Source organism: Crinia signifera, chromosome 5 (assembly GCF_055691185.1).
Source record: "Crinia signifera chromosome 5, ASM5569118v1, whole genome shotgun sequence".
Classification (NCBI taxonomy): Eukaryota; Metazoa; Chordata; class Amphibia; order Anura; family Myobatrachidae; genus Crinia; species Crinia signifera.
Genome location: NC_139221.1, coordinates 273,879,258 through 273,894,562, shown reverse-complemented (window position 1 = coordinate 273,894,562; position 15,305 = coordinate 273,879,258). Strand labels below are relative to the sequence as shown.

Sequence of the window (15,305 nt, the reverse complement as noted above, 5' to 3'; positions counted from 1 at the left end):
GTATAGTATGTCATAAACAACCTGCATTTTTGTCACTCAAACATTCGAATTGTCGGGAGATGTAACAAGATGTATTGCATATTAGATGCAAATTAAAAATGTATAAAAAATATGAACTATTTTCTCCCACCATCAGGCCACCCTAAACCACTTCTTGAAGCTGCACCCAGGCCACCCCGGGTCCTAATACTCCGACGGGGAGGGGAAGTGGGGGAGCCACTCACTGGGGTGCTATATACACTACTCAGTGTAGATGCTGCTGCACCTATGACATTGCCTTCCATCTGCTGAAGTTGTGCCTGCATACCTATTTAGGCATTGGTCTGCGCTGTGCACGATTGGCTAAGTGCAGCTATACTTTGCGCAAGGCTGCCAATATGGCTATTCTGTTCCCTTACAGCAGAAGTAAGATCTGCAAAACGGGTGTCAATGCTATTAGCAATGCTCACATGAGTACCTACACCAACCCGTACACTCCTTGAAATTTTTCTTAATTGAAGAAAAGTGTGACGCATGTACCCCTGGATGTTCCCTATTTGCAGGCTTTGGGAGGCCATAAATTCAATTTGTTTCTCCTTGAATTTTACCAAGGAGTTAGCTACTTGTGCAGCAGAAGCTGCTGTATGGGGTGTGTTTGTGGGTGGGGGTGGGTTGGGAGTCACCCTACTTGGGGGAAGATCACTCTGTGATGACGTCTGTATTTCCTCCTCAGCCGCAAAGGTCTCCACGGGTTTGAGAATGATGTCCATTTCGTCCAACATCATCATAGAGGATTCTGTTGGTTGTGTTCCTAGTTGTACAGTACCTGTGGATACAGATGAAGAGGTAAGTACTGATGCATATATAGGCCAGGCTCTCTTCAGTACTGTTTTTGAAAGGGCTTGAGATGCTGAACGCACATACCTAGGGGTATTATGTACTTACACATGTACCCCGATACTGCATGTAACATTGACATTAAAAATAAGTGAGATGGCTAGGTCAGATTACATTCATTTCCGTTGCAATGTAGCAGCAGGAGATGAATGTAGTGTGAGATATTGTTGATGTGACATGGGTGTGTGTACTGTATGTGTAATGGCCTGTTTTTTGTTCATTTACCTGCTTTCACAGATTCTGCTCCAACGGGCCTTCTTTTCTTTGATGCGTGAGCACTTCGGGACAGACAATCTGTGAAAGGAAAGATGGGCAGCCATTATCTACCTTGCAATGGATAAGCATTTATGCCAAAAATACATTGAAATGACATTACTGGACAATACTTCCTTTGGTTAAGGACTACATTATTTAGTCCCCACATTATTTGACATATGTTTTTCACCTGAATTTTTTGTTAGATTATTATTAAACTATTTGATACATTACAACTGGTGGATAATCTGTGGTATGTAGGCATGGCAGCTAAACTACCAGTACACCAATGTTTTTTGGGCCACATACATGTTAAGCTGCTAGAAAGAATGTTAAAGTGTTGATCAATATCAGCAGTTGTGGAACTACAAGGCCCAGCATTATGACCAATTTGAAAGTAGGAGCAGGCAATTTTTTGTGCTTGACCTTGCTGGGCTATGTAGTTCCACAGCAGCACTTTACTTAGCATAACAATACAAGTGAACATTACAGTTTGAAAACATTGCCATGTATGTTTAAGATTGCATGTGGTCACACTTACCAGCTCTGGATGGCATTGGTGGCCTATCGGTATCCGCGACGTGCATGCCAGGCAGGACCTCAGGGGGTATGATTCTTTTGAGCTTGACCTCATAGGATGTGTAGCAGACAGTGGTGGGGCTTCCTCCGCCAGTCTTGGTGGCCTCCTCCAACTCCATGGCCATTTTACTTTTGAGCTGTCTCTTGATGTCGTTGAACCTCTTCTTGACATTTCTGACCAGGCGCTTGCGCTGACTTACAGCGTTCACTGCCTGGGTGATGTCCTTCCACATAGCCCTTTTCGCTATGCAGTGGTCTTGTGGTGACTTTTCCCCAGTAACCGGTCAAACACGGGAATGATAGCCCGGACAAGCGCAGCATTTTCCTCGTAGGAAAATCTGACCTTTCGGCCACTTTTTGTGCGGCCAGCTTCTACCTCCTCCTCCTCATTTTCTACTCCAGCCATGTACCCCTCCTCCTCCATGCCAGTGTCTTCCTCCTCCTCACCTCCATCTTCCTCCACCTCTGACATGTGGCCCTCCTCCAGCTGCTCTGGGGTATGGAATAGGTCCTGGGTATAGGATGGGGAAGTCAGTGGATCCTCCACCTCCTCCTGCTGGGGCTGGTCCGCCAGGGCCTGGTCTGGGGCTGGCCTTGCTGTGGCCATGCTGCCTGCCACACTGCTGCCACTCCCTGTAATGGAGGACGACCTCAGCAGTCCTCTGCTGCCTCTCCAACTTGGCTGGCTGCTTCCACTGCTACCTCTGCCACTTCTTCCTCTGCCACTGCTCCCTCTGCCACTCCTCACTCTGCATCCAACACCTCTTCCTCTGCTCACACTGCCACTGCTCCTCTCCATGCTCCTTACTTCCTATCAAAGAGTGAAATGGCGCTAGTGCCCCTTTATATAGGGGGTGTGATGCATAATGGAGGAGACAGAGGTGGGCCAATAGGTTAGGGGGTTCTTAGTCATGCGGAGACAGTCTTGTAAATCGCACTCCGGTTGGTCCAAAACTCGCACATGACCGGCGGAAGTAATCGCACTTTTTTGTGTCATAAATTCGCACCACTTCGCCGCAAATCGCACTACATCGCACTTTTCAGCCTCCAAATTGCATCCCATTAAATATGCGAATTATTACCAAAAAATGCGAATTAAAAAAGTGCGAAGAGCGGCGATGTGGTGCGAGATAAAAAAATGCGCATTTATCTCATCCCATAGAATGTCACCCATGATGTCAGCTCCCGGCCCCAAATCAGCAGAAAGCGGCCATCAGAAAAGGAAATACAGTATAGACTGCCTGACACTGGAAAAATCATTCGATGGTGAGTGACCATTGAATGGTTTCTCCTCCGTGTGTCCGCATGTGAGCCAATGTGTAAGCATACGCATCTGCTCGCATGGTAGCGCAGTCATTTGGTCAGTTGGGGGAATGCGTTCAGCCGGGCGGATTTACGCAGCCTAGCAAGGAGGTCTTAATCAGGCCCCTAGATCTATGACAGATCTCCTAGTTTTGTCAGGAAGAATGAACAAAAGCTTGAGAGGAGTGTGGGATAGGGAAGAGACTAGTTACAACGCGTTTTGAAGTACCAAAAAATAATTAGATTTAATTTTGTAAAGTGTGATTGGTGAAATAAGAGAGAGGGTGGAGCGGGCACATGTGCTATGTGGGAGGGCTCACAGCCTATTTCTCTCAAAGATTACTAAAATGTTGCAATTGTTCAGAATTGATAGTGTCCAGGCTTCATGCTATAGATTAGCGAGACCCATTTTGCTTCTCAATGTTGCACAATGGAGAAGCACATTTCCAATCTGTGCAATACAAAGATTCAAACAAATTGCATGGGAATGTAATCATCACCTCAGGAGTCATAAATAAGACTAAATACAGCAGTATTTTATAAGATTAACTGAAACATTTTATTTAATAACATTGGCCCTTATTCAGATCTGATCGCAGTACAAATTTGTTCTCAAAATGGGCAAAACCATGTGCACTGCAGGTGGGGCAGATGTAACATGTGCAGAGAGAGTTACATTTGGGTGGGGTGTGTTGAAACTGAAATCTAAATTGCAGTATAAAAATAATGCAGCCAGTATTTACCCTGCACAGAAACAAAATAACTCACAAAAATCCAACTCTCTCTATACATGTTACATCTGCCCCACCTGCAGTGCACATGGTTTTGCCCATTTTGAGAACAAATTTGTACTGCGATCAGATCTGAATAAGGGTCATGGTGTCTAAAGAAAACAGAGGTGTGACATATAACCCGGACAGTGGGACATATAATCCGCACATTGTATCTGAAGGGGAGCCTTCAGATACACTGTACGTGCCTCTCCCCAGTAATATACAGAGTGGAAAACCATTATGTGCACTGGTTGAACCATCCAGATTATCCAGAGGCACATTATGAATGGAAAGGTAGTGGTGGTTGGTATACACTATAGGTAATCTCTGGTGTCTAGTTTACAATATTATTTTTTTTCCTGATTTTTTTTTCACCTGATTTTTTTTCCCACCATTTCTTAGTAACTACAGTAGCTACAAGCTTCAGACAGAAGTTGCACTATTAGCCAATAATAGCACTGAATTTAGTGGCACAGTGGCGGGAGAGTGCAGTAAAATAAGGGTAGTAACAGGGCACCACTGTCAGGGGCGGGCTGGGCCGGGGGGCAGAGTGCCATATGCCCCCCGGGCCGCTTACCCACCCACTGGCTGCGGGCCGTGCTGCGGCTGGATCAGCTTCTCCAGCCCTCCTGCACTGGCCGCGGCTTACAGAACACGACCGCGGCTACAGGAAAATGGCCGCCGGCCCCCTGCACTGAGGACATGTTCTCAGTGCAGGAGGCCGGCGGCCATTTTCCTGTAGCCGCGGCCGTGTTCTGGAAGCTGCGGCCAGCGCAGGAGGGCTGGAGAAGCTGATCCAGCCGCAGCACGGCCCGCAGCTAGCGAGTGGGTAAGCGCTCCCCCCCCCCCCCTCCCTCACCCCAGCATATGTGTTTCTGTCACTGTGGGGGCATATCTGGCACTGTGTGGGGGCATATCTGGCACTGTGTGGGGGCATATGTGTATCTGGCACTGTGGGGGGCATATCTGGCACTGTGGGGGCATATATGTATTTGGCACTGTGGGGGCATATGTGTATCTGGCACTGTGGGGGCATATGTGTATTTGGCACTGTGGGGGCATATGTGTATCTGGCACTGTGGGGGCATATGTGTATTTGGCACTGTGGGGGCATATGTGTATCTGGCACTGTGGGGGCATATGTGTATCTGGCACTGTGGGGACATATGTGTATCTGGCACTGTGGGGGCATATGTGTCTGGCACTGTGGGGGCATATGTGTCTGGCACTGTGGGGGCATATGTGTATTTGGCACTGTGGGGGCATATGTGTCTCTGGCACTGTGGGGGCATATGTGTCTCTGGCACTGTGGGGGCATATCTGGCACTGTGGGGGCATATGTGTCTTTGGCACTGTGGGGGAATATGTGTCTCTGGCACTGAGGGGGCATATGTGTCTCTGGCACTGTGGGGGCATATGTGTCTCTGGCACTGTGGGGGCATATCTGGCACTGTGGGGGCATATGTGTCTTTGGCACTGTGGGGGAATATGTGTCTCTGGCACTGTGGGGGCATATGTGTCTCTGGCACTGTGGGGGCATATGTGTCTCTGGCACTCTGGGGGCATATCTGGCACTGTGGAGGAATATGCGTATTTGGCACTGTGGCAGAATATCTGGCACTGGCGGCATTTGTGTCTGGCACTGTGGGGGCATATGTGTATTTGGTACTGTGGCGGAATATCTTGCACTGTGGGGGCATATCTGGCACTGTGGACATCACATTGTGCGGTGTAATGGGCATCATGGTATGGGGCGTAATGGACATTACGGTGTGGGGAGCATTGGGTAATTGCCATCACAGTATGGGGTGTAATGGGCATCAAGGTGTGCAGCATAATGTGTAGTTAGCATCACAGTGTGCGGTGTATTGAGTAATTAGCATCGCAGTGTTGGGCGTAATGTGTAACTGGCATCATGGTGTTCAGCATAATGTGTAATTGGCATTACGGCATGTGGCTTTATGTGTAATGGGTATTACAAGGTTCGCTAAAATGTGCAATCTGCAGGTACACAATACAATCATGGTACAGGCAACGCCCCTTATGATAGGCCACGCCCCTAATTTTTCAGCGCGCCTACGGCGCGCAAAAGCATTCCTTCCGACGGTGACTTGGCTGATTATGGGCCAGTGCTCTGGACTTGCCCCCTAGGCTAAAAGTTGCCAGCCAGCCCCTGACCACTGTGCACAGCAGTTGTATTATATAATTAGCAGGTGTGACGTCTAATATATTATGCTTCAATAGTTTTGTTACAGTATGTCAATGTTTAAACTGCACATAAGAATTTGAGATTGATAAAGCACACAAAGCAAACAGGATTTGGATGGCTTTGTAAAGCCCCATACACCACAGGCGATATTGGTAACAATATCGATCAGAAAGGGCTTCCCAGCAATATTGTTCACAATATCATCTAGTGTGGACATTTAAAGCTGTTATATATCTCTCATTGTTAAGGTGCCGTTAACAATGAGAGATATATACTGAACATTTAGGTCAATTTGGCAATATAGCCAAATGTCCTGCATGTTCGGCAGATCCCGGTGATATCACTGAACGGTATTGGTGGGCGATACCGTTCAGTGTGTACGGCAATATCAGCCACTCGCAGCAGCGTTCGATATGGTTAACTATATCGGCTGCGGATGTGTAGTGAGTATGTGTGAAAATGTAAATCGAAAGAAGCAGCGCTGGGGTTACAATGAACAGATTGACCAATTCAAAGTGAAAAAGATGTATTTTATAATAACAGATTAAAATAAACATTTATATACATTTACACATAATAACATCACACGATAAGATAAATATAAAAATATGGTCTCACTCTTTGATTGGATGTGAATCCATAAGGGCTCTGCCCAATTCAAAATCAGTCCAATTGATAATTGCACTGTACCAATGGTATCTCTGCTATGTGGGAAGACGGCAATTGTAGTAAAATGTAGGGGACAATTCACCGGTCCTCTCTATGATCGCAGATGGCTGTTTGTTACTGCTGGAGGAATCGATGAGAAAGTGTCCGTATTGTATCCCTCCAAAGTCCCTCTGTTGATTATAGTGAGACTTCTGTGGTTCAATACCCAATTTGGGCTCCTCCTGGAGGTAGATGCTGTAGATTACCCCTGTCACTATTGTGGTGGAGATTATTAGTTGTCCACTTGTAGTCTTGATGGAGGAACACTATCTCACCAGGTGCAGCCTCTCACTCTTGTCAGATTGGACTTCCAATACCATCCAGTCCATCCTCTGCCTATTATTGGGAACCTCCATTTCGAATCTCCCTCCAAAACCCTCCACAGGACACTAAACTCCAGGTGAGCCACACCATTCCTCAGCCACCTGTGTGAGAAAGTGTTCCTCCATCAAGACTACAAGTGGACAACTAATAATCTCCACCACAATAGTGACAGGGGTAGTCTACAGCATCTACCTCCAGGAGGAGCCCAAATTGGGTATTGAACCACAGAAGTCTCACTATAATCAACAGAGGGACTTTGGAGGGATACAATACGGACACTTTCTCATCGATTCCTCCAGCAGTAACAAACAGCCATCTGCGATCATAGAGAGGACTGGTGAATTGTCCCCTACATTATACTACAATTTCCATCTTCCCACATAGCAGAGATACCATTGGTACAGTGCACTTATCAATTGGACTGATTTTGAATTGGGCAGAGCCCTTACGGATTCACATCCAATCAAAGAGTGAGACCATATTTTTATATTTATCTTATCGTGTGATGTTATTATGTGTAAATGTATATAAATGTTTATTTTAATCTGTTATTATAAAAATACATCTTTTTCACTTTGAATTGGTCAATCTGTTCATTGTAACCCCAGCGCTGCTTCTTTCGATTTTCTGTTTAGCAAGTCTCTTGTAAATACTACAGGGAGTGACTACCCCTGTACCCCAGCAGCCGCTCGGAGAAACACCTCATACAACAGGCGCCCTATACTGCCCTCTAGTAGAGCAGTTTTCTTTTTCTCTTTTCCATGTGTGAAAATGTGTTACAGTTGTGTTATGTATTTATGTTTCCATTCTATATATATCTCTATTTCAAGGAAAATATAAGGTTAGGTGAGTAACCCCCTCCCCCCATTCAGCATCCTTACTCATTTGACATACTTTAAAAATTAACCTTATTAAGTTATCATTATCACTTTTTCATCGTTTGATGCATCTCTACTTTGTTGCAAAGGAATCCTGGAGTGTTGCCAGGCAACCACAGTAATGGCGTAAAGCATAAAGGCTATTTTTATTTTGATTTATGAAGTGACACTTTCAGGCACAGGGTGACTGTTGTAAATAGCAAAGGAACATTTTTGAGAGTGATGATAAAATACAATGGTACTGTAGATTGATTGACTGGCTTAATGAGGGTATGCAAGGTGTATTGGAAAGGTGTTTGTTGAAATTGTGTATGAGCAATAAAAAAAATTAACATGAAGATTAAAGTTAAAACTAGACTATGGTTTGCCATAGATTATCATTCTGTGCAGCCTATGAGTCAGAATAGGAAATGTGTGAGTACCTCATGTTTAGCTACTGTATCTGCAATATTTCAAGACTCTTAGGACTTTCCAAAGTTTAACAGTACCATAATAGTATACCACATCCATTATTCTGCGCCCACATTGGTGTCATACCTTCCTCCTGCACCACTAGAACACTCCCTGATATCACTGAATTATAAAAGGATTATCAGGTATAAAGTAAATAATATTGACAAAAAATGCTTTGGGGGTTATTCAGATGTCGTCGGAAATTGCTAGGTTGCTGATGTAATGACCTGGGTCGAGGTAAAAGCACCAAACCTTATAACCCAGTTCAAACAACTCAAGCCCCTTTCACATTGCAGTTTTAACACGGCATATTGCCGATTTTTAACTGCTTTAAAACGGTAGCAGCTGCAATATAAAAACTCCACAATCAATTTACCAGTTACAAAATACCGGTATTTTGAAACGTGTTAAAAGCAGGATCCTACACGTTTCAGAGCCGTTTTCCCTGTAGTCTAAACAGCTCAGAAACTGTATTTGCTACAAATGATAACCACACTTGATCCCCGCCCACAAGCAGGAAAAAACATTTAAAATGTCATTGTATGGCTTTCTATGGGTGAAACGGGTGGAATCTGAAGGTACAAAAACAGTATGGAAACTGCAATATACCTTTACAACATACAATATGAAAGGGGTTTAACTGGCTTTTGACCAGTTTTAAGACACGTTTAGAAAAACGGGTTGAAAGCAGGTTTTTGCAATGTGAAACCAACTTTAGTAATTTGACCTCGGTTATAAGAACCCGGGTCATCCTCTGTATAATGGGTGAAATGCATAAAGTAGAGATATGAAAACTAAATATAAATTAGCAGGCAATATATATATATATATATATATATATATATATATATATATATATGAAAAAAGAAACAATAATGCGCAAGTCCTTATCTGTAGTCTTTTTTAAGGAACCAAAAGTCCAAGATGGTGAACACGTTCAATGAGCACTAATCACACTTCAGCGACAGGCAGCTTCCCCAACTTCACTTGGATAGGTGAACAATGGATTTCTCTAGAACAAAAGGGAGCGCTCCATAGTGCGTGCATCAATAGGAAAACTTTCTTTATTCCATAAAACCACTCACAAACGACAATCAATGGGTCACGTACCATAAAAAGCGGATTGAGACAACCGCAGCTATCAGTGTATAAACCTCAGACTCGGCGGTCTGGCTAGAGCTGCTGCACCGTCACCTTTGTCCGACGCTAGGCCACACCCCCACACGTTTTGTCACTAGGACTTCGTCAGAGGGCTGGCCTAGCATCGGTCAGTTACCTCTATATAGCCCCACTCATCAAGTGAATCCGAGGCATCTGATTAGTTAACCTTAATATCACTCTGCGGTTGTAGCCGCTTCAGTATCACCTAACCCTTCATTAAAGCTTCAGCTCATATATATACAATGAAAACATAATTTAAAACAAACATGAGTGAAAATATATATATATATATATATATATATATATATATATATACTCATTCATAAATGTATTGATGACACAATGACACACCTGGTATAATTTATGGGCTACTGCTGCTGAATTCATTTATGATGCAGCTGATAACATTGTTACATTGCTGTGCATAGCAGGTACCATAGGTGCCATTGTAAGCAATATTTTAAGTTTAGAAAATTCTTCATACTATCTGCATTGCCTTTTATTTTACCCAGGACTGTCACTAATTATAAAAAAGTATCACTGTGATAAAGGTGTATGCCCAATGCACAGTGCCAGCATTAGTCAGGCCAATTACAAATCTGTACAAATCTTTCACATTCCAAACCGATTTCTTATTCTCATGTCAGTATAGGGTTTGATAATTCTCCTGTATATGAAATGTCAAATTCCTGCACAAAACTTGTGAGTGGTTGGCCCAGGTGCAAAAATATAATTTGGGCCCTCCTGCTCCACTCCAACCCTAATTCACAATATGCCGCACAGCAGTGGGCCCCGTTCCTATACATCTGCTGCACCAATGGTAGTTCTGCCTCTGCTTCATGGACATTTGTCAGACACCAACAATCTGTCACCAGTTATATAATGCATCTGTCCATATCAGTTTAAGCAACTTGTGTCTCTCTTGTTGTTCCACAATCTGTAGCGAGCCATAGGTTGTCTGCATCAAGCCTATATTACGTGCATAAAATGTATAGTTCCTACTATACAGATTCACAAGCCACAAGTACAGTAATATACAGTTTATATAGATTATATTGCCACATCCTCAGCATCATAGATTGTGCTAAGCACTTTTGTCACTAACCACTTTGTAACTTGTTTCCAAAATCAATATATATGTCTCCGAAACACTGCCATCTGCTGGCAGAGAGTGAAACTACATCTCTTTCTCAGACATGCACAAACACAGAAGGTAGCAGACTAGCTTTCGAAGCTTTTGCTTCGAGCTGGCTTACTATTGTCTAAATATAAATGTCTGATCCAACCTTTCATTCCACACATTGCTCTAACCTTCTAAACATCCTATACTGTAATTTTGGTACTTCTTTACTTTCACGGCGCCAGCATGGCGCCGCGCGTACTTCCGGGTTACGCTCGCCACTAAATAAGTAAAATAAACTAAGTTAACGCCATGCCAACATGGATAGTTCATACCTCCACTATCCATGTTGGCATGGAGTTGATTTTAATTAGCGTGGCGAGCGTAGCGAGCCACCGAGCCCGCAGCGTGGGCGAGCGAAGCGAGCCCCGCAAGGGGACTCTGACGCGCGGCGCCATGTTGGCGCCGTGAAAGTACAGAAGTACCGTAATTTTTCATTATACTACATACTGAACCTGCAGTCATAATCACCTCACTACACTGTACTGTGCAATTGCTATAATTACTGAAGTTCCAGCAGCAGCACCCTAACAGCAGTCTGTCACCCACCCTGGCAGCACCTTAATCTGATCACCCTGCAGTACATACACGGTAATCTGTGACAGATTTACATTGTTCTACATCTGCCACCTATAGATAGTTGACTGTGTTCCCCACTGATTAATATTGTTCCTGCAGCTTATAAATCACAGCTTGCCAGTTATCTGATCCACTGCAGTATTATAGCAGCTTTGCAGTTTGATTGTGAAAGCAGAGAACAGTTTTTAGGATACACTGTGCAGTGTGATGATGATACCAATCCTGTATGAGAGGCGTGGGAGCAGTGTTTTCCTGCTGGCTCTGCCTTGTACAGTATAGAGAGCTCAGCTGGTGCAATGCCCTCACACTGCACCGTGTGTTCAGCTGGCAGTCATATGGTGATAGCTAACAGTCTCTGGTGGTGCAGTTTAATGACAGTGTGTCTCATTGCTGAGAGGCTGGGATCACTTTGACGTAAGAAGAACCATCTCCCCTTTATAAAGATCTGCTTACTGACACCAGCTACAGAGCTCCGCTTGCTCTCTGCTCGCTCAGACTGGGCTGTTAGCTGGAACAGCTGCTTGGTGCCGTCAACGTGCGTCTACAAGCTAGGTGCTATCCTTCCTGCTGCATGCCTCCTGTCCCCGGGATCCGGAAAGACTGACGACTTCAGCACCAAGGACAGCTCCTCACCGGTGGCTGCCGTGAATGGGTTGCTTTCTGCTGGTCCATGGCAAGGAGTCTATGCATCTGATACCATGGCTGTGCATGGGATGGGCATGAGTGTTGGGCAAACTTTGTGCCAAGCTGTGCAGCCGGGCACTGCCAGGAATCCTCAATGGGTTTTAGTAGCATGATCCGGCTGCCTGGTACGCTGGTGACTGGTATGCTACCATATACCACGGGCTGGATTTTTTTTCTCAAGGGATCTTCTGTTTCCTCTGTCTGATATTGCTCATGCTACCAGACATGAGGATGGAATGGAACATCACAGTTATTGCTAATGGGAGCTCTGGGTCAGATAACTTTAACAAGTATCGGATTTCAATCTTTAGCGTCCTCATATTAACTCTGCTGGCTATGCTGGTTATTGCCACCTTCCTGTGGAATGTATTAGTGCTAGTTACTATCCTAAGAGTGAGAACTTTCCATCGGGTTCCCCATAATTTGGTGGCCTCCATGGCTATCTCAGATGTGATGGTCGCTGCTCTAGTAATGCCCTTAAGCTTAGTGCATGAGCTCAATGACCGGAGATGGAGACTGGGCAGGATTCTGTGCCACATTTGGATCTCCTTTGATGTCCTCTGTTGTACTGCCAGCATCTGGAATGTGACAGCTATTGCTCTGGACAGGTACTGGTCTATCACTAGACACCTGGAATACACCCTAAAGACTAGAAAGAGGATTTCTAACGTCATGATACTGCTGACTTGGCTGCTGTCTGCAGTTATCTCTCTGTCTCCTCTCTTTGGATGGGGAGAAACATATTCAGAGGTAAATGAAGAGTGTAAGGTTAGTCAGGAACCCTCTTACACAATCTTCTCTACCTTTGGAGCTTTTTACCTTCCACTTTGTGTGGTTCTCTTTGTGTACTGGAAAATCTACAAAGCTGCCAAATTCAGAATTGGGTCAAAGAAGACAAACACAATCACCCCAATGCCAGAAGTGATTGAGGTTGGTCCTTTGCTCTTTTTTTAAGTCCTTGCTTACAAGGAGAATCAGATCACAGTCTACCAATACATTGAGCCATACTTATATTTGTGCATTTGCTATAATTAATTTGTTCCATGCATACATTTAACATACATTATTCCAAACACCTACAGTATATATATGTGTGTGTGTGTGTGACCCATAAATACAGTCATACACTTCCTGTGAATAAATGCACACATATAGTTGTGTGTGAATAATGGGATTTATTATGTTGTGAAATAAAACTAGTTAACAGCCTGTCAAAAATCATGGAACAGCATATCATTAATGTCAGCGCCAGCAGCTGTGTGCGGCTGAATGGACACAGCTGCAAACAGAACACTTGAATTCTCCCTTTAGAGGTGAGGAGCAGAATTAGCCTTGATGAGTGATAAGTATATAGCTTGACTGTATTATTTGTTGTGGTATGTCACCATAAATGTATATATTTGGTGGTGCTATAGATAGCAAATTAAATAATATGTTGGTTATCTACTAGCAAATCCCATTCATATTTCCAGACTCCCACTGTGTCTACAGTATATTCTTAGACTACTTGAGAGTAGTATTTGCTGGCTTAGTCATGCACTTTGCTGCTGCCAGTGTGAAGTGTAATAATCTTAATGCTAAGCTTGTTTTAGTAACAGTTTCTTTGTAGGTCTGTTCCTGACCACTTTGTTTTTGAACAGGTTAAAGAAGCATCTAACCAGCCTCAAATGGTCTTCACAGTCCGCCATGCCACCGTCACTTTCCAAACAGATGGAGACACATGGAGGGAACAGAAGGAAAAAAGAGCAGCCCTCATGGTCGGCATACTCATTGGGGTATTTGTTCTTTGTTGGATCCCCTTCTTTATAACTGAGCTGATTAACCCTTTGTGTTCCTGTGACATTCCTCCTATTTGGAAGAGTATATTCTTATGGTTGGGGTACTCAAATTCTTTCTTCAATCCTTTGATCTATACGGCCTTTAACAAAAATTATAACAATGCATTCAGAAACCTTTTTTCTCGACAACGGTGATAAATTTTATGTTGTCTCGGAAATTACATCATCGAGCATGCTATAAGCAATCATTATGTCTTCGTTCAAGGACTTGAGTCTAATGCAATGACAGCAATTTACTGGTATGGACTAGAATGCTTCAACAACTATCCTTGAATCCAAAAACAACTGTAACAAACCATGTTGGAAGTTGACATATGAAGAATATGGGTAATTAAATCCGATTAAGTATTTAAAAGGCACCAATGTGTGTTTTTTTAACTGAGTTTATAGAGAGAGAGCAACAAACAAACAAACCACTTAGGCAACACAGTAAGTGGAATAATTGGAATACTCATTCAGAAACTCTTGGAAAGGAAAGATTTGGCTCGTATCTTCTATTTATATTTAGAAGTAATTAGTTATTCTAAGTAATTCTCTCTAAGAGGTTCTGCAGCAGCTATATGATAGGCTACACAATTTATCTAATTAGTGATATCTTTCCTGAGATGGCCCAAAACATTAATCCCATACATTATTATTTCACTCTCCTTTCAAGGAAATCACTGCATATTGCCAAACATGCAAAACAATAGATCTGACAAGAGTTAAGCTTATTGAATTCACCACTTCTATTAAGTCTCCCGGGGAAGCAAATGTGAGGGTCTGAGAAGACTTAATAAGCTCATTTCAGGGAAGATGTTGTATTGTATATGTATGCATGAGAGCAATCCAACTGCCAGTGTAATTTTTTTAGACTCTGTGCTGCATATTTAATGCATATTTACAAAATGTATTTAAAAAAGAAATTTGTTATTTTGGTTTGCTTCAATGAACAATAGTGTATACACACACAATGTGCAGTATAAGATATAGATTTTTTTTTCCAATCTGTATCCAATACAGTGCATCACCCTTTGCTGTCATTGGGAAATGATGTCTAAGCACATTTCAAACAAATGCAGAAGGTCAATCTACTTCCTTTTATAAAGCTGTTTAAACAGTGATAAATCTGAATATTTCAAGAAAATTAAGCTAATTTTTTCTCGTGTTTAAGATACTTATTGCTTTTTTTACTCACAAATATTTCATTATTGATCTATTGTCTAATGTGTATATTTCATGTTTTTTTTGTAATTATCCAATTAAATCTTCACTGGAATTTACTATAGATTTGCTGTATTTTTTAATAGTACAGGAATATGGTATTGTAGGTGTTTACTAGAAAAATAAACAGCATAGTAAACCAATGTAGGTATAAGTGGAATTCTAAATGAATCCTATATTGTCTAAAAACCAAGCTCACTAGGTGAGCAAATTACATTTTGCTGATTTTATACACTTTAATTGAAAGGTGTGTACACATGGGCCCTCATAAAGGTTGACTGCAGCTTTGCAGGTCAGGTAAAT

At 43.0% G+C, this 15,305-nt stretch overlaps 1 protein-coding gene across 1 annotated transcript; it reads left to right on the top strand.

Annotated features, from left to right (window-relative positions):
- The first annotated feature begins 11,488 nt into the window (after window positions 1-11,488).
- Window positions 11,489-15,023, top strand: HTR5A (5-hydroxytryptamine receptor 5A). The gene is made up of 2 exons (XM_083189033.1): window positions 11,489-12,891; window positions 13,602-15,023. The coding sequence occupies exons 1-2, from the start codon at window positions 12,175-12,177 to the stop codon at window positions 13,932-13,934; spliced, it is 1,050 nt and encodes a 349-aa protein (XP_083045159.1). The 5' UTR covers window positions 11,489-12,174; the 3' UTR covers window positions 13,935-15,023.
- Window positions 15,024-15,305: the final 282 nt, after the last annotated feature.